At 40.7% G+C, this 17,899-nt stretch overlaps 1 protein-coding gene across 6 annotated transcripts in view; it reads right to left on the reverse strand.

Annotated features, from left to right (window-relative positions):
• Positions 1-1,199: 1,199 nt before the first annotated feature.
• Positions 1,200-17,899, reverse strand: part of tspan4a (tetraspanin 4a) — a 64,262-nt gene continuing 47,562 nt past the window's right edge. For 4 of the 6 annotated variants that reach the window (XM_026999561.2, XM_026999560.2, XM_026999562.2 and 1 more), the window contains 5 exons: positions 13,061-13,135; positions 7,805-7,906; positions 6,018-6,149; positions 4,561-4,644; positions 1,205-4,380 (listed from right to left, as the gene is read on the reverse strand). In XM_026999561.2, the coding sequence (XP_026855362.1) occupies positions 4,312-4,380; positions 4,561-4,644; positions 6,018-6,149; positions 7,805-7,906; positions 13,061-13,135 (462 nt within the window). In that variant the 3' untranslated portion in view covers positions 1,205-4,311. Of the gene's footprint in view, positions 4,381-4,560; positions 4,645-6,017; positions 6,150-7,804; positions 7,907-13,060; positions 13,136-17,899 lie in introns of all 6 variants that reach the window. The other 2 variants (XR_003409930.2, XR_003409929.2) reach the window with 2 other exon arrangements.

Below are 17,899 nucleotides of genomic sequence, written 5' to 3' on the forward strand. Positions count from 1 at the left end.
AGTTATACAGGTGCATGTACAGACAAGAATGATTTGATATAGGGGCTTGGTTCTTGGATTAAAATGTGACACTTGTGCTTCCTGGCCAATAAAAAGGTCATCACCTGGATTTAACTAAGCAAATAGGTAAGAGCCTCCCATTGGATAATGGATGATTGTTTTAACTGGCAACAAATTATTTAATTCTAACTGATGCACTGAGTAGCTACTCATTTGTTAAACAACCATGTTGAAAGACATCCTGTGGTCATGTAAAAGATGTTAATCTGTTTCAAAAGGATCAAATTATTGGCATGCATCAAGCAGAAAAAACATCTAAGGTGATTGCTGAAACTACTAAAATCGGGTTAAGAATTGTACAATGCATTATTAAAAAGTGGAAGCACTGGGGAAACATCTTCGAGGAAGGAATTTGGTCAGAAAAAAATCTTGAATGATCGTGACTGGCGATCACTTAAACGTGTGGTGAAATCAAATTGTAGAAAAACAACAGTAGAACGCAGGGATTTGTTTAATAGTGAAAGTAAGCATTTCCACATGCAAAATATGAAGGGAACTCAAGGGATTGGGACTAAACAGCTGTGTAGACTTAAGAAAACCACTTGTCAATGAAACTAACTGGCAAAAAACAGCTTCAATTTCCTAGGGAGTATAAAGATTGAACACTGGAGCAATGGAAGAAGATCTGATGAGTCCAGATTTACCCTGTTCCAGAGTGATGGGCGCATCAGAGTAAGAAGAGAGGCGGCTGAAGTAATGCACCCATCATGCCTAGTGCCTACCAAACAAGCCTGTGGGGGCAGTGCTATGATCTGAGGTTGCTACAGTTGGTCAGGTCTAGGTTCAGCAATGTCATGTGCCCAAAGAATGAGGTCAGCTGACTACCTGAATATACTGAATGACCAGGTTATTCCATTAATGGATTTTTTCTTCCCTGATGGTATGGGCATATTCCAAGATGACAATGCCAGGATTCATCGGGCTCAAATTGTGAAAGAGTGATTCATCATTTTCACACATAGATTGGCCACCAAAGAGTCCAGACCTGAACCCCATTGAGAATCTTTGGGATGTGCTGGAGAAGCCTTTGCGCAGTGGTCCAAATCTCCCATCCTCAATACAAGATTGGGGGGGATTAATGCAACTCTGGACAGAAATAAATGTTGTGACATTGCAGAATCAAAGTTAAAGGCGGTCCAACGAAACATTAGTGTGTGACCCTTTTTTTTTTTGGTCAGGCAGTGTATATTCTTATTGGTCTAGCTAATAATGATGTTTTGCCCATTATGAAAACCAGTAGGCACCAATTTTTTAGCTAGTTGTGAGGTTAATTGTCTATGACAGATTAGTCACATTTTATCTTGATGTTAATTCCTGCCAATGCACTACAGACAAGTAAGCAAGCGTAATGGTATATAAGGTAAGGATTATGTGGGTAATATTTGACTTCCTCACCTCAAAACTCAAGAAATGCTTCTCTTTCTGCCAACAGAGGGCAGCAGTATTTCTGGACTGACTAATGGTTTTATTTGGTTAGATGTATTTGGAATGGATTAGGTTGTAATGAGTATTTTAGCTGAGAAAAACACCTCTGAACATTCACAGAAATTGACAAAGAATTCTGAGGAAAAGCTTCATATTGTTATTAATCTGCGTGTGTGTGTGAGTCAATGTGTGGTTTCTGTTACTCATCGGAAAATGACAGATAAAATGTCTTATCCCCATAGAGCAGTAAATCTACCATCTCTACAGAGAAATCAAGATGCTGTTACCATCACACATACACACAATCCCCAGTGCAGGCCCTCTATCTGTGGGCTGTGTGTTTGAGAAATGCTCTCTGCTCTTTATGGAGGCTGGGTTGCTGATGTCAATATTTTTATTAAATTTATCCTAGAACCAGGGATTACCTGGAGAGCCAGGAAAAAAAAAAGTACTTTAATCCCTAAATAATAAAATGCATCAACATTTAATCCTGTAGTTTTACATCATAAAGATCTTTAATACACAGTGCATGGGTATACTGCCTACCATTTTGACTTCACTGTTCCAAAACGTTTGGACACTACTGAAGCTTGCATGGGTTAGATTAGAATCTGCCCAATAGACTGCTTATAAGGTGCACAGCCAGTGCACCACAAAAATACAAGCAGTTATTTTGGAATTGTGGAACAGCTCACAGTGGCAAAGAGAGCCTAACGTGTTGCATATTAAATACCCATGGTGTCTCAAACACCATGTCTGGATGTGCTGATTACAAAAACAGCATTTATAGCCTTTCTCTGCATCTTAAAACATGAGAAACGCTGACATTGCATATACTACGAAATACACATCTCTACTGAAACAATTCCTTATTGACTAAAGTCAGACCCATGCTAGTGATCCAGACAGCTTTAGACTATGTCTCTATAATCATGTGCAGATTTGCAAGATGGTCCTGCTGCTCCCACATTACTTTCTCTCATCCAGACCCATTTCCACCCAGGTTTCATTAGCTTCGCATTAAGCAAAGAGGGTATTACATGACCTCCGAGTGACACTGCTTCAAACACACACACACACACACACACACACACACACACACACACAGACACACACACACACATACACACATACACACACGAGAACAGGTAGTCTATGTTTTATTGATTAAGTGAGTGAAGGAGAGAACAAGGGAGCAATGGGGGGGATGCATTATTGATCGAAAGAGTGGAGGAAGAGAGGGAGGGTGGGGATGGCAAGATGCCAGGGGGAGGAAATAACAAGAAACAGAAAGAGAAAGGGATGGAAAAGAGGATAGAGGCATTGGAAAGGAAGTCCATCCATCCATCCCATCAAATCAGTATGGAGCCAGTACATCTTGGCTGAGCCAGTCGCTGCCACCGTCGTGTTTTTCAAATTGAAATGTCACTCCTGCCTTTGATAGGGACAACCCAGGTGTTTCCATGCAGAGCTGTGAGATCACTCACCCTAGAATTGGCCAGGTTCATTTTGTCTTTATGCAAATCCCCCACGGCTTGGATGTGTTTGTTTAGCGCCACATGGCAGATAATTGCAGAGTCCCCAGACATGCAGTCCACGTTAAAATGGCCTCAGCGGATGGCTGGTGACAGGAGGGTTGAAACAGGCTGAAATCAATTACATAACATCATGTTACTTGACTTAAAAATCTACTGTGTATGGTATATCCATTTAAGGGCATTATGAGTTTATAATGGCTATATACAAACCACATAACTGTAAACGCTTTATTTATGATGCATGTTTTATAAGTCTGGTGTGTGGAAGATGTAAATACATATACACATTTGTTAATTAGTAAAGAAGTCAAAGACAGAGAGGCTGTGCCCTCGGTCTTACTCCCACTTTGCATCAATTCTTTCTATTGCCAAGTTTTGCTTCTCTCCAGCTTCAATCTCATTGCCCCATCACCCCCCACCAGCATTTCACATTGCTCATATGATCAGTCCACATGTCCAGGCATGTTCCAGGCAGCAGACCAGTCACTGGAAGCCATTGCTACACCAGATTTTCAAATTCATTAAGCTCAAAAGAGCATCCCTTTCTCTCTCTGGACTGTGCTTGTTTGTAATTAAGACAGAATTTTTAAAAATGTATCTGTCATGTCTGTGCTGTGTGCTATATTAAAACATATGTTTTCCCTCAGACAGCAGGTGGCACCCTACAGCATTTTGTTTCCCTTGAACTCTTATGCTGCAAGAGATAAACCAATTACAAATCAGTGTAGGTAATAAATATTTTAGTTATAAACAAAATAGCATGTATTTTATAAAACAACAGAGCTAATTACTGGTATTCCTCTGTCATGCTTGTCAGGCAACTAGAGTGGACTTTTGCATCTGAAATCTTCAGCTTTCTGGCTCTTTCGTTGGCTCGGAGGAAATTCAGGCCCTAAGGAAGCCTTGTGCAGTACTCATGAAATCACAATAGATGCTGTTTTTTCTCAGATGAATAAGAATGTTTCATCTTACTAGAAGTTAGAGAAACTGATCAGTTCCTTTGTTATACTACTATTTCATACTTAAAAGACCATTTGACTAACATTTCCTAAAGGCATCACACAAAAATGAGGAAAAACAAACAAAGAAACAAAAAAGCACTGTCAAAAGCACTATGTTTGTACGAGTCTAGGGGGGTGATCACCATGGCGACTGACAGATAAAAGGAGTGAGAGAGGAAGGGAGCACAGGCGGTGAAGAAAGGATCACTCCAATGTTTCACTGGCTGTGGCACTGGGGCAGTTCAGATCTGGTTCAAATCTCCGGTTCTTGGTAGGGGTGTGATCCTCTAAGCATAGAATGTTTCCACTTTCACTGCCTGACAGAAGAGCGTCATGGAGAACACCAGCCCTAGAATCTGTACCCATACAGAGAGAGAGAGAGTGAGAGAGAGAGAGAGAGAGAGAGAGAGAGAGAGAGAGAAAATAGTTATTAAGTGGCTTGTTACCATTTTAGTATTGATCAAAGGCATTGATGTGGCATCATTAGATAATAAGCGTGGGAGCTTCTTGACTCCTGCTGATTATTCACTAAGCACCTGTGTTAGAGCTGTACACAGAGCAAATATCCACAGAGCCACCAAATTCTCCTGGAGCCATCCTTTCACTCGCTCGTAGCATGGCTGTGAACACACACACACACACACACACACACACACACACACACACACACAGGCACACACACACACAGGCACAATATATTGCTGATCAAGAATAAAATTTGAATGAATAAAGACTTTTATTTCCAACTTACAAAGTCCATCAGTGTGAAAATCGGTGGAAGTGATTTGATGGAACTTTCTGAAAAACTCTTCATATGATTATTGGAGAATGCACATTCCTTATATGGTGAATGGTACTGTGATCAGACATGCACCAAATGCTATGACACTGAGGGCTTAGCTAGTTTGAATTATTCAAAGGTTTGCATGTAATGTTCCGGAATGGCAAGCCACTGGCATGTCGATGACCCCTCATGGGGACTCATTCTGCAGAGTGACTTGAAGAGACTTGCTCCACAATGCTGGAAGCCCCCAATGGGGTATCTTTTCCAGATGGCGAGGGTGCCATGCGTTTTCCCACCAGCTTCTACCTGCCTCCCACAGGTCACGCTGTTCGTTCTCTGGCGATCGACAGCCTGCCTGTGCAGCCAAGGCTGGGAGAGCGCGGAGCCATGCTACATGCCTGAGGCGGGCATGGTGCAGCTGTACTCAGCTCCACAGTCAGATCTCAAATGTCCAAATGAGGTTATTTAAACCAGTTTCATGCCGATTCGTTGCAGTGCTTAAAACTGTTACATGGCTTTGCCAAAATTTATAGAAATGGTTTCACGTGTGACAGCTCTAATGTTTTTACTATGAACATCATTTAGTCACATACATGGCTGAGAACTGAAGACAACTGCCTCACACTTTCCTCATGCTTTGCTCACACTATTAATTATTTCACCATTATAAAGAGTGAAAAGTACTCCATTGTAATTTCAATGCCCCAAGGTCCCCCACTGAACTATAACATTTGTATTCCAGCAGTATCCTCTCAGCAGTCCTCTCAAAAACTGACAATCAGTTCTGCCCTGTTTCCAGAATTTTCTATGAAAAGACAGTGGGCACCATCAGAATCACTTCAGGCACTACAACACACAGTATAATAGCTACCTTTGAACCTGTAATCAAACTGTTGTTTTAGTCACCCCCACAATCCATAATTTTCTGACCAACTACCATGTTAGTAACCGTGACTGGCAATAAAAACAGCATGTTTCATTTTCAAGCTCCTAAAATTGTGTGTATTGTGTTTCAGCAGGCAGAACACAGGGACACTGAACTTATGAGGAGGAATGTACAAGGATAGCAGATGGACTGACAGGCCTAGGGTTTTGAGCCAGTTGTAAATATGAAGTCAATAAGAATAGGCATGATATTCACAGGAGGAATTTATAGCTGCTCTAAATGCAGGTCTGTGTGGTTTGTCTCTCAGTGCACACTTTACTCACCGCAGTCCACCATGTCCCAGGGTTCTCCAGGCCACAGTTATCACTGTATTCCAAACAGCAGGAGTCAGGCACACGTGTGGCATTATACACCTCAAACCAATCTGTGTGATTAGTCACCCCACAGCAGCGGAACTTTGAGAGAAGAGAGAGAGAGAGAGAGAGAGAGAGTGTGTGTGTGTGTGTGTGTGTGTGTGTGTGTGTGTGTGAGTGAGAGAGAGAGAGAGAGAGAGCAGGCACAGAATGATGATTAATCTGATTTAATGTGTGGTTTGAATCGAGTTCATTCTCAGTGGATATGCACTGGAAATACATACTTTAAGGTCAAAAGATCATGTCTGATGTAGGAGGCAATTTTTCTCTCTTCACCCTTCGGTGATCTTAACTCATTTCCAACCAACATGTCACTATAGGAAATAATTCATCTATTTCCAAAGGAACTGCAACAAAACCACATTACCACATTTGCTAACAACCAGCCTAAAAGCCATATCCATGACTCACATGTCAATCAGTAACTTTCACACAGGGATACTCCTCTCCGTTACATCTTTTCTTCACCCTCCTGATCTCCCCCATCTCATCTCTTGTCTCTCAGCCCCAGTGGCCGATCCATACACTTTAACAGCCTGTAGATGTGTGGTACCAACCAAAGAGCCCTATTAAAGCTTTTCTGAACCCCAGGAGAGAGAACTCACCAACATAAGCCTCTAACCACTCTTTTCTTTCTCTTTATTTTTTCCCTGCATCTCCACCCTGCTGGCAAAAGATTTACAAGTTGTCAGCAAAGCATTAATATAACAAACCAATGATGCAGCCTTATCCATCCATTAACACAGCAGCTCCATAGCCCCTTGGCAAGCCGTTATCCATTTCCATCCATAACATATAAAGCACAAATAAAGCAGACACATTTACACATGTACACAACACACATATGCACACACCAACCCATACACATAGGCTATTATTTGCTGATTCCATATTTTCTTCTCACCTCCATTATTTGGGAAAGCTGTTGATTTCACATGAATAATACAAAGGAAGGCACATCAAAGGCACCCGAGTATAAACACCAGGTCCATAAGGGATTTGGAACTCTCTAACTCTCCCTCTTTTTGCGTACATATGTGAGCATGTCACCTTGCTTTTCTCTTTTTCATTTTTTACCAGTTTGTTGAAGTTTTTATAACCCATTTCCTAAGAAACACTTCCAAAAAGCATTGAAAATGCAGTGACAGGTCATTTAGTGGAGCAGACACTTGTAGTCTACAAAGGCATTAGTAGACTCCAACTACTACTATCACTGTCATGACCTGAAACAGTATTAAGAACGATCAAAAGTTCACCTTGTGCTGCCTGACATCATCCAGTATGGAAAGGAGGAATGCTGTGTTTATTTTTCACCACTAAGGGAGAACTGGTGCCATTTGTTCCTCTACAGGTAATGAACAGCGACTCATTTAACTAACAGTCATCTTAGAACACTCCATTAGCTAGGCACAATAAAATAATAATGTGCCACACACATCAACTTTAAATCTAACTGAAAGTCTCCTCACACTCACGGTCATGTTCTGTACTCTTCCTGTTTGAGATCAATGTATGCTCTAACCCAGGTCTGTTGGACTACTCTCTGGTAATGTTTGTTTACAGTGTTAGCCCTCTGTGTATTAACAACACCCTAATCCACGTCGCATAGCCCTGACGATGCCTGATCCGAACACTGAGCCTGTAATCTTTGCAGGCTTTTGGCCACAAAGCAGCTGTGTGAATGTTAGAAGTCTTACATCAGTCTGGACAATGCTCCAGGCATTGGTTAGGCCAATGTTTCCCTCTGTTCCAAAGAGCTGAAGGCCTTTTTTCAGGTCACTTTGAGCATACTGGTCAATCTGAGAAACACAGAGAAGAAGACAAATGAGTGATATAGAACAGTGTAAGCAGAAGAGGCAGGCTTTGGTAACCAGTGAGCGTTGGTTGTTTTACACAGCTGTGTAATAAACATTTAGAGGTAGGCCTGGATGGCTCAGAATGGATGGTCTATGAAAACTGCATTTAATATTCAAACATTTTCTTTAAACTCAGGCTTTTCTCTGCTTTTTGACTTTAACTGCTGACTACTGAGATAATTCTTGTTTTGATAGTTCTGAAAGGTGTTATTTAGCATCTGTGTGAACTGGAGGCATAGCTACCAAGATTCTAATACTAAGATACTAAGATTCTAATACTAAGATACTAATATAGCTACTAAGATTCATCAACCTAATAATGATCTTTTCATAACCGATATGACACAATTTTAGTTTATTGATCAATCTATCATGAACCTGACACTATAATAATCCCTTACAATTTTCTCTCTTCAGTATTCCCACAAAAACTGCCAAGGCCATCAGTGTGCACTAATGTGGTTTGTTACTCAGTGGACTCAACATGAATGTGAAATGGGAAGCATACGTGTGGGAGTGCATGAGACTGAGAGGGAGGAGAAGAGAGAGAGAAAGGGATAAAGGGATGCATAACTCATTAATCAGAATGACTGAAAAAGAGCAAAACCTTCCAAAGGTAAAGGCAGTGTGGTAACTGATGATCGATGGGGGATATGATGCTGACAGTATGGCACCTGGGTGACATCTCCACCGTGTGTCAGGACTGATCACCGTACTTCCTGAATTTCTCTCTCTCACACATATATGTATACACACCTAGCACTTGACTGTAACCTAAATTATTTAGCAGTGTGGAGTGGCTCATATATATGTGCTGATTAAAAAAACTAGTAGAGTGCAGATTGGGCATGCCTGTCATAGTGAAAAAAATTTAAATGTTTCAAATGTACCTTAAAATGAAAGCAAAAAATACTGTAGCTTAAGAACAGAATTTGGAAGTGACAAATATGAGTAATGTTATCTGTGATGCATTTGTGTAAAATTTAATTACTGATACTGTTATGGTCAAATTGGTTTATTATAAAGCCCTGAAGTCTGCGGTTGTGGCAGATTGTATCAAAAAATTGAAAATCTCTTTTCCAAAGGGCTTTAGAAAAAAATTTTTTTTACATGGTGTACTCCTATCTATTTATGAACAAATGATACGGCACAGACATTCCAGCATATTTTTTTACAGTCAATCCATTCCATAATAGTTGCATTTTACCTAATCGCCTTCTAAACTATATAATACCTCTTTCACAATACTAGACTGAAAAAAGCCATCTCAAAGGAAGAAGTGCAAATTGCACATTCAATAGCTTCAATGCTATTGAGACCCAAGTAAAAAGCTGCAAATATCCAGCCTTTGAGCATACTGCTGCCTAAGCTCACTGGGCCATAGGGACTGGGTTTCTTGCAACAGAAAATAGCTTGTCAGGGCCCCAACCCTTTCCTGGAGTAATGCGAGGTAAATAACATGTGGGGTACAAGCAGACTTTGCTGCCTTTTCTTAGTGCCTGGTGACAAAGCAGAGCTGCAAGATCTCCACCAACATGCTACCAGTCACCTGTCATTAATTATTCCAAGCCATGGAGGAAAGGGGAGCACACGTGCACACTGGTGCGCATGCAGGAGAGAGGGGGTGGGGGGGATAGAGAGAGAGAGAGAGAGAAAGAGAGAGAGAGAGTGAGAAATCCATATCTTTTACCTGCAAATAAAAGCTTTTCCTCAAACAATATAGTATCCTACCAAGGACATAAGAAATGCACATCACAGAGAGCTAGTCAGTGCTTAAGGATCTCTGCTGTGCAGTGGGATTTGCAAAGTAAAACTGCATTAAATAAGCACACAGGCGGGACTTCTAAAGCTTCCTATCAGCTCCTATTAGGCATACAGAGCTGTGCATGGAGCCCAGGCTGGTTTTTTTTCCTGAACATAGCTTTCTGTGTCACTGCTGTTCACTGGTATGCCATCCAACTCCTCTGTTGTCCCAGTGGTGCCCCTGCAATCTCCTGAATACACAAGTCCAAATGTACATGCAAACACTACAAAGCCCCCAAAGTGACCAACACAGTGCTCAACCCCCAAAACGAAGCAGGATAATCATTAATTAATTTATCCTAAATGCGAGTGATTAAAGGGGGATTTCTGAAAGAGATGTGTGAAACTAATCTCTTAGTGGAAAAGGAAAACAATATTTCTCCATTTGCCATGGCAATGAAAAAAAGGCAAGGCACTGCATTCTAATGATTTCCTAAGCCTTCTTTAGCTTGACTGCTTAGGTCCCTTTGGGTGTGACCTTGAGCATAACCACAATGACGTGAGGTTGTTCTATGTCAACAGAGAGAGCACGATAGAGATGAATAGTGAAGTTTTCCAGTTTTCCTACATTTGGCATTTGCTGTGGTTCAATAAATATGCATTTCATATCCCAAATGAATATTTGCCACTAAGAGCAGCATCCACGTGGAAGACTTCTAGAAGAGTAGTGACAAATGCTTTTATATTATTAACATCTATCATGGGGCTTTGTTTTTATTTGAGGGTGGAGGCTTGCCAAAAAAAAAGACAAATAATAAGCTCAGAATCTGATAATAAGGCATCTTCATTAGCTTTATGGTTTACAGTGTAAAGACTGGGTCACTGCAAATGGTAAATCAATCATTTAATATTTTAACATTGCTTCAAAATCTAACATGTTTGGAAAGCTTTTGTTGAATAAAAAAGTCCCAGAATGTCTTAATCTTCACATTAATGCTGTTGGATAGTCTTACATGTTCAAGCCTGGATTTTCTTTTCTTTTTTTCTTTTTTTTTTTTACTAAAATTACATGTTCTACAAATAGCATAATCACGGCATTAGAATGAAATTGTCCTGAACATTCACATCTAAGCAACTGCACTCATTTCCATAGCACTTTCCGATAGGTTTTTTGTTGTTGCTGTTGTTGCTATTTTGTTGATGTTGTTTTTGCACATGAATTTGAAAAGAAATCAACTGTTACCATAGTTGGTTTGGTCAAAATAATAATAGAAAGGTGCATCAGGGCATGCAAGGGAGACTGCACCTCCTTCAAATCCTGGAATTAGACAGCAACTGTCCTCTGGTGCCACAGCTGCTTCTCCTGTTCAGACTGGCTGTGTTAGCGTGGATGGGAAGGTGTCTCCCTGTGTTTACCGAATTGAGGACATGCCCCTGAGGTATCCCCTCGCAATATTCACTGCAGCCAGGCGCCACTAATTAGCATTTGGTTTTAGCTCACAGCTACAGCAGCTGGTGCAATTGCAAGCCAGGGCTAAGAGGGATGTAGAGAAGGTGCTTGAAAGCAGATGGAACCACGAAGCTATGAAGAAGCTGCGTGGCTGTGTGGCTGCGTTGTGTTAAGCATACATCCCACCAGCACAGCTGCACGTAACAACACTGACAAGTGCGCCATAGTAACTTTGCCAGTTCCATACAGAACTCAACTGACATTTCTGGCAAGGGTGTTTCCAGGATCATTTTACTTACTAAATGAGGGTTGACTGCGGTTCACTAGAGATCCCATTACCCTTCTTTTTATCACACAGTAATTGTACGGGGAGTGGGGGGGTGGTAGTGGTAAAACAGTCACTCGTCTGGTCACCGCATTAAACATTTATGCAGTTATATTACACTTTATGATCTTATGAAGTGGAAATAAATGTCCACAGAAAGCATACCTATGCAGTATGTGTACCTAAAGTCCGGTTGGGTACGGTATGTCTGTAACAGTATGTCTAAAGAGGCATAAAATCTTTTCAAAAAAGGTTTTGACTGTACCAAAATAGCAAATGTCAACTTCACCAGCCATCTTCAGATATCTGCTCTTAGATTAGGGTTTTTCTGCAGGCCTGAGTGTTTGAAAAACAAAAGGAGGATCTGGTTTTCTGAGGTTTAAAATTATATTAAGGGTTGATTCCCCCAGCTTCCAACAAAAATGTTACCCAGTAATCTTTACTGCTGCAGACATCAAAATAAAGTGAGATGTCACAAAGCACTGAGATAAAGAAGATAAATAAAAATGGCTTCCTAAGCCTTACACATAAAGATGATAAGAGAGCATAGCTGCCTTCTGACCTTGGGTTTGTTAACAGGGGTTATAGAGGAACTCATGCATTAAACATTGCACCAGTGGATCAGAGGACACCCAGTGAGGGGAACATAACTGCATTTGGATTCTTTTCCACCACTGCTGACTTGATCAAACAGACAGACAGACCTTCAGCTTGGCTGTGCCTTTGATAACCCATTTTATTTGGGGCCAGTAGTTATACAGTTCTTCTGGTAGAGTCTGCATGTTTTCAGCAGTCTTACACATGGAAGAAAGCTGTGTATGTCTGTTTTATTTTGTTTTTGTTGGTTGGTTGGTTTGTTGGTTGGTTAGTGAAGAGATGGGTTGGCAGCAAGTTCTATTTTATGCAGATGCAGATAAACAGAGTCATCTATTTGATATGACAAGCTGAATGATAAGCACCAGCATATTTAAGTTTGTGCAAACAAAATGTGGGGCAAATTGTCTGGCATGGCTGTAACAATGCCTGCACCTGGAGGGACAGGAAATGAGCAGCACATACATACATTCATATACACAAAATAAATGTCCTGCTTACGTGCCTTTCGAAAACATATCAAAGTTAAGACAGAAAAGCTCTTCAGCTGTGCATGATCCAAAATTATGCATGTAGATCAGAGCCATTTCACACACTGAGTAACTATAACCAGACTGCCTCTACCAAATGTTTTCAAGGACTGAAGATAAATTATCACAATCTATTTCATTTGGTTATATTCCAGAAGTTATTTTTTTTTAAATCTATATTGACTATAGAGGCATTATAGAAAAAATATATCTCCATCTTGACCTTTAGCAATTTATAAAAGATGTGCACCATGCTGAGAGGAGCCAGTCCAATGCTCCCACTGAGTTTTGCTCAGGGGCAAAAGTTTTGAAGGATCTTCAATTTTTTCAGCCTCTGCTTCCACCATCAGATATTAAGTGGCAGTAGTGATAGAGAGACATCAAAAGCTTATTGTTACTGAGATGATCCACTATGCGGTTCGCTCCTAGAACAGGTGTTAAAGTGATCATCTTACCTGGTTCTGGTAAGCAAAGCAGAGGATGATGGACAGAATCTCCAACAGGAAAATCACAAGGAGCAGAATGAAGAACTGCAGAGTAGGAGAGAAAGACAGTGAGAGGAGGTAGTAGTGAGATATGGCATAGATGAATGGAGCATCATTTTAATCAATCGCTGAAAATATTTTATGACTAACTGCAAGGATGAGGAGGGTCAGAGAGCTCTTAAAAAATGCAGCAGGGTGATTTAGCCCTACTGCATCTGGCTTTTTTCAGGAGCTATATTTCTACTTCTCCCTCATACCGCTTTCATTCTGAATAACAGTGATGCAGTAAAATTCATCTCATACCAGCACACATTGCAGAGCACTGAAGACAGCAGGCTTGCTTAAAAAAAACTTCTAACTTGCACAGCAACATATGTTGTTATTATCAGATCATGGAAAGTGTGTCAGACATATAAGCTGTGAAAGAGGTAATCAGGAGGAATGTCCAACAGATCGGGGACACCAACTACACTTCTGGAGGGCCATGGTCACACCCAGTGTTTTCACTGTCTTAAGAATTCATCAACTAATTATTAATCCTTTTGACTCATAGCTAAGCAAAAAGCATGCAATGGTGCAGCTCATCTAGGTTAACCTTGAGGAAGAGTGAGACAGAGAGAAGGAGGGAGAGAGACCGAAAGCAAAGAGAGAGAAAGAGAGACAGAAAACAATTGAGAGCAGTTGAACATAAAAGCTCATTCACACATTTTCTTCTTATTGCTGTTAGAGTCTGTTGTATTTGTACTATTAATCTTCTGTAGACCAAGCTCTGTGTCAATAACCTTTAAAAAGTATGTTCTGAAAGCAATAGGTTTCCAACATCTGCCAGAGCTTGACATAAAAATAATCTAGTAGAAAATGATAGTAGAGGAATGGATTCATGATGTAACATCTGTATTTTAATGAGTAGCCCATTCGAACAAACCACCAAGCACACACACATTAAAAAGACTTTTTCATCATATTTTCCTTGAAAATAAGACATGCATGTTTATCTGAGAGAGATAAATACATGTATGTTTATGCAAAGCTGTTGTTAAACCAGTTATAAAACACTGTTCTTATATTGGTTGTATAACATCAAAGGCACAACTGAATGGTGTTGCCATGGACATATATGTTAGTCTTACAACCTATCGTACATTTTTTTCTCTCTCTCTAAGCATTTTTGATCACAGCTGCTCTTCCCTCATCAGCCATGTGCAGATACTAAATTGTAATGGGGCTGGGATTATTCTGCAATCACACTGGCATCGTCTGCAAAATATAAAGGCATGCGGGTGATCTAACCCACATTGTTAATACATCCGTGACATAATAGCTGCTTAAGGTGTGAACAACCCCTGTCCCTTGTCAGAGAATATTTTAACATGAACCTGCTCCCCCAGAACAGCCCCGCTGTGGACCATGAATGCTACCTCAGAGACTCCACCTGGCCTGCTCCACCCACTAGGGCACAGTGTTTCACTATTAAGACACCCCTGATAAATCCTCACAGTGACACTTTGTACAGCTGTGGTCACCAGCGCGCTTCGACTGGAAACATAAACCAAGAGAATATATCACGACACAAATATTATGCCACATAAATGGTGAAGCCATGTTTTATTTCACATATATTGCAATGCCAGTGATTTGTTTGCTTTAATGTTGGCCTACACATTTGCATTATTCTAACAAGCTTAAAGCAGGCAGAGCAAGGTGCTAGCAACACCAAAGTCATCGATTGGGTTCCCATTGGGTTCCCAGGGAATGCACATGCTGCCATATTGATAAATATATAAGTCACTGTGAATAAGAGCATCTGCTAAACATTAATTTATTCAGTTGTACAAATTATCTGGTTTAGTACATTCAGTATCATTCATTTTCTTTCATTGTGGGTATAAAACAAACAAACAACCAATAACAGCAGCTATGAGCAGTGAGCAGGGTAAATTAAAGAAGGCATTAGCATTAGAATGCGCATATCTGCACTTGCACAACAGCTGCGGACCAGTTTAAGTGACAGTCAATCGGAATGGCAAAGGTAGCTAATTGCGAAATCTGACATGTAGAAAGTGCAGCCTAACTGTTCTCACACGAACATAAAAACCAGCATAACCTTATGCTGGCTCAGAGATAACGAGATATACATCTTCCTCAACACTCTTCTCTTGTTGCTCTTGCCTCTTTCTCATGCCCGTAGGGAGACGGTAGAAGTGATGGATAATGTCCATGAGCTAGATTCCCTGATCACTGTTGACAATAGGGGGAAGTGGGGTGAGTGGGGACATGCTAATCTGTGCCCAAATGGCATGTATGCTCCTGAATTCAGTCTTTTGGTAAGGACACTTCAACTGTATATGTGCCAAATCTGTATTACTGTGGAATGTACATTTTTAAGTGATTTTCCCTAAACAGCCTAATTAGATTTGCATTTATATGTATACTAATCTCCTCAATAGACCAATAAAGCATTCATTCATGTTTCAGGTGAAACGTTTCCAAGGGCCCAGTATTATTTTTGATGACACTACTTTAAATGGCATTTGTCTGTTTTTTTATCATTAAGTCATCTGGACAATAATGTGTGACAAAGAATCAAAGAAGGGAATTTAAGTGCCCAACTCCACACATATGCATTACTCTTTATGTTAAACTAACTGCAGTAGGTAGAAAAGCAGATGGTTAAGCTAAAAGTGTTTCACTGTGCCTATTAATGTAACATTTTCTTTATATCTTCACATGGCTTTCAGCATTCTTGCACCATTTCTGTATGTTCAGTCTTTATGGTGGTATGTATGTAAGAAAGGACAAGAAAGGATGGTGTCCATCAGGACCTGTCAAAGCCTTCCATTACATTTACGGTATTTAGCTGACACGTTTATCCAAAGCGACTTGCAATTATGAATACAACGTGAGCAATTGAGTTTTAAGGGCTTTGCTCAGGGACCCAACAGTGGCAACTTGGCAGTGGTGGACTTGAACTGGCAACCTTCTGATTACAAGTCAAATACAAGTAAAATACTCATCACTGAGCTATCACTGCCTTCCAAATGAAAACAGACATCACTCAAGGCAAACAGCTGATGACAACATAAGGTCTGTTTGTGTAATTTTTATACTGTTTAAAAATTATTAAAATGCTCAAAATTAAAATAGATGGTAAATGTACACGATTCAGATAACCACTAGTGTTGTTTGAAGTACAGTGAATTTAGTAAGGATAATGGGTGTTAAATATCACCCTTCAAGTTCAAATGTGACTCCAAGATTCTGGATGGAGAAGCCATGGATTTTGGAGAGTGGGGATCCTGGAACAGTGACTGTGAGCAGAGTATCTATGGGATCCAGACAAAACAAGAAGCATATCAGGGTCTGGGAGATGGCACTGCTCTCAATGATATCAAATCATAATCGTTTTTAATTTGTGCTCCCCTTCAAAGGTTGGTCAGAACATAGTGGTGGCATGCTAAACTTTGCTTTGTAGTTGGCTTGTGGTGATGTGGCTGATGTTTTAAAAGCCTCTTGTTGCAGTATAAATTGCAGGGCTGTCAGATGCAACAGTGTCAAATGGTGCTTTATGGCTGTTTGGTTAGGCCTGGAGGTGGTGCTCACAAACAGACCTGAAGGATTGCATACCCACTATCCCTTTATCTAAAGTATAACCTTCATGTGTTTTCTTATTCACATTATATACTCAAGGCTTTTTGTGGTAGAAATCTCTCTCTCTCTCTCTCTCTCTCTCTCTCTCTCTCTCTCTCTCTCTCTCTCTGAGTATCTGAATAATTTCAAATCAAATCTAGCAGTGAAATAAATAGATTTTTTCAAAGATTTTTAAATAAATAGATTGGATGCTTTACTTTAACAATCTGACATGGTGAACCACTTTTATGTATGAGCAATTGAAAGTAATCACGACGTTACATATGTAAAGCTGGCAGCTTTGTGAACGTGTGTGGTGTAAATGTCCATGATGGAGGGGAGAAAGAACTCAAAGATCTCTGCTGTCCTCACTAATTTATGCAGGGTCTTACAGTCTAAGACAATGCAATTCCCAAACCAGGCAGTGATGCAGCTGCTCAGGATTCTCTCTATCAGAGGAGTTGTCAATGTTGAGTGGAGAGTGATCACCCCTTACTTTCCTGAAGTCAACCACCATTTCTTTTGTTTTATCCTTGCACCCATCCATTAGCCACTGCACCTCTCTGTAGGCTGACTCGTCATCCCTGCTGATGAGACCCACCATGGTCATGTCATCAGTGAACTTGATGATGTGGTTCAAGCTATGCGTTGCTGCATATTCATGGATTAACAAAGTGAACAACAGTGGACTGAGCACAGAGCCCTGGGGGACCCCAGTGCTCAGTGTAGTAGTGCTGGAGATACTGCTCCCAATCTGGACTGATGTTGCCCAGTCAAGAAGTCCAGGATCCAGTTCAAGAATGAGGTGTTCAGGCCCAGCAGTCTCAGCTGTAGTGTATTCAGTGAAGTGGGGCAGCTGCATCTTAATGTACCTTATGAGTCTCTTGATGCACTTCACTCACTGGGCATGAGTGTGACTGGGCGGTAGTCAATGAAAACAGGACAATGAAGCCTTCTTCAGCACAGGGGCCATCGCAGTGGCCTTGAAGTAGGAATGGTGGTGGTGGTCAGGGATATGTTGATGTCCGTGAGAACATCAGGCAGCTGGTCTGCATATGCTCTGAGCACTCAGCCAGGTGAGATTCACAGCAATGAGAGCACACAAGACAGCAATTCACCACTAAACATACACTTAAAAAAAACATTACATGAGGATATTTTGTTATGTAAGTTGCTACCAAC

Source organism: Electrophorus electricus, chromosome 4 (assembly GCF_013358815.1).
Source record: "Electrophorus electricus isolate fEleEle1 chromosome 4, fEleEle1.pri, whole genome shotgun sequence".
NCBI classification, from domain to species: Eukaryota; Metazoa; Chordata; class Actinopteri; order Gymnotiformes; family Gymnotidae; genus Electrophorus; species Electrophorus electricus.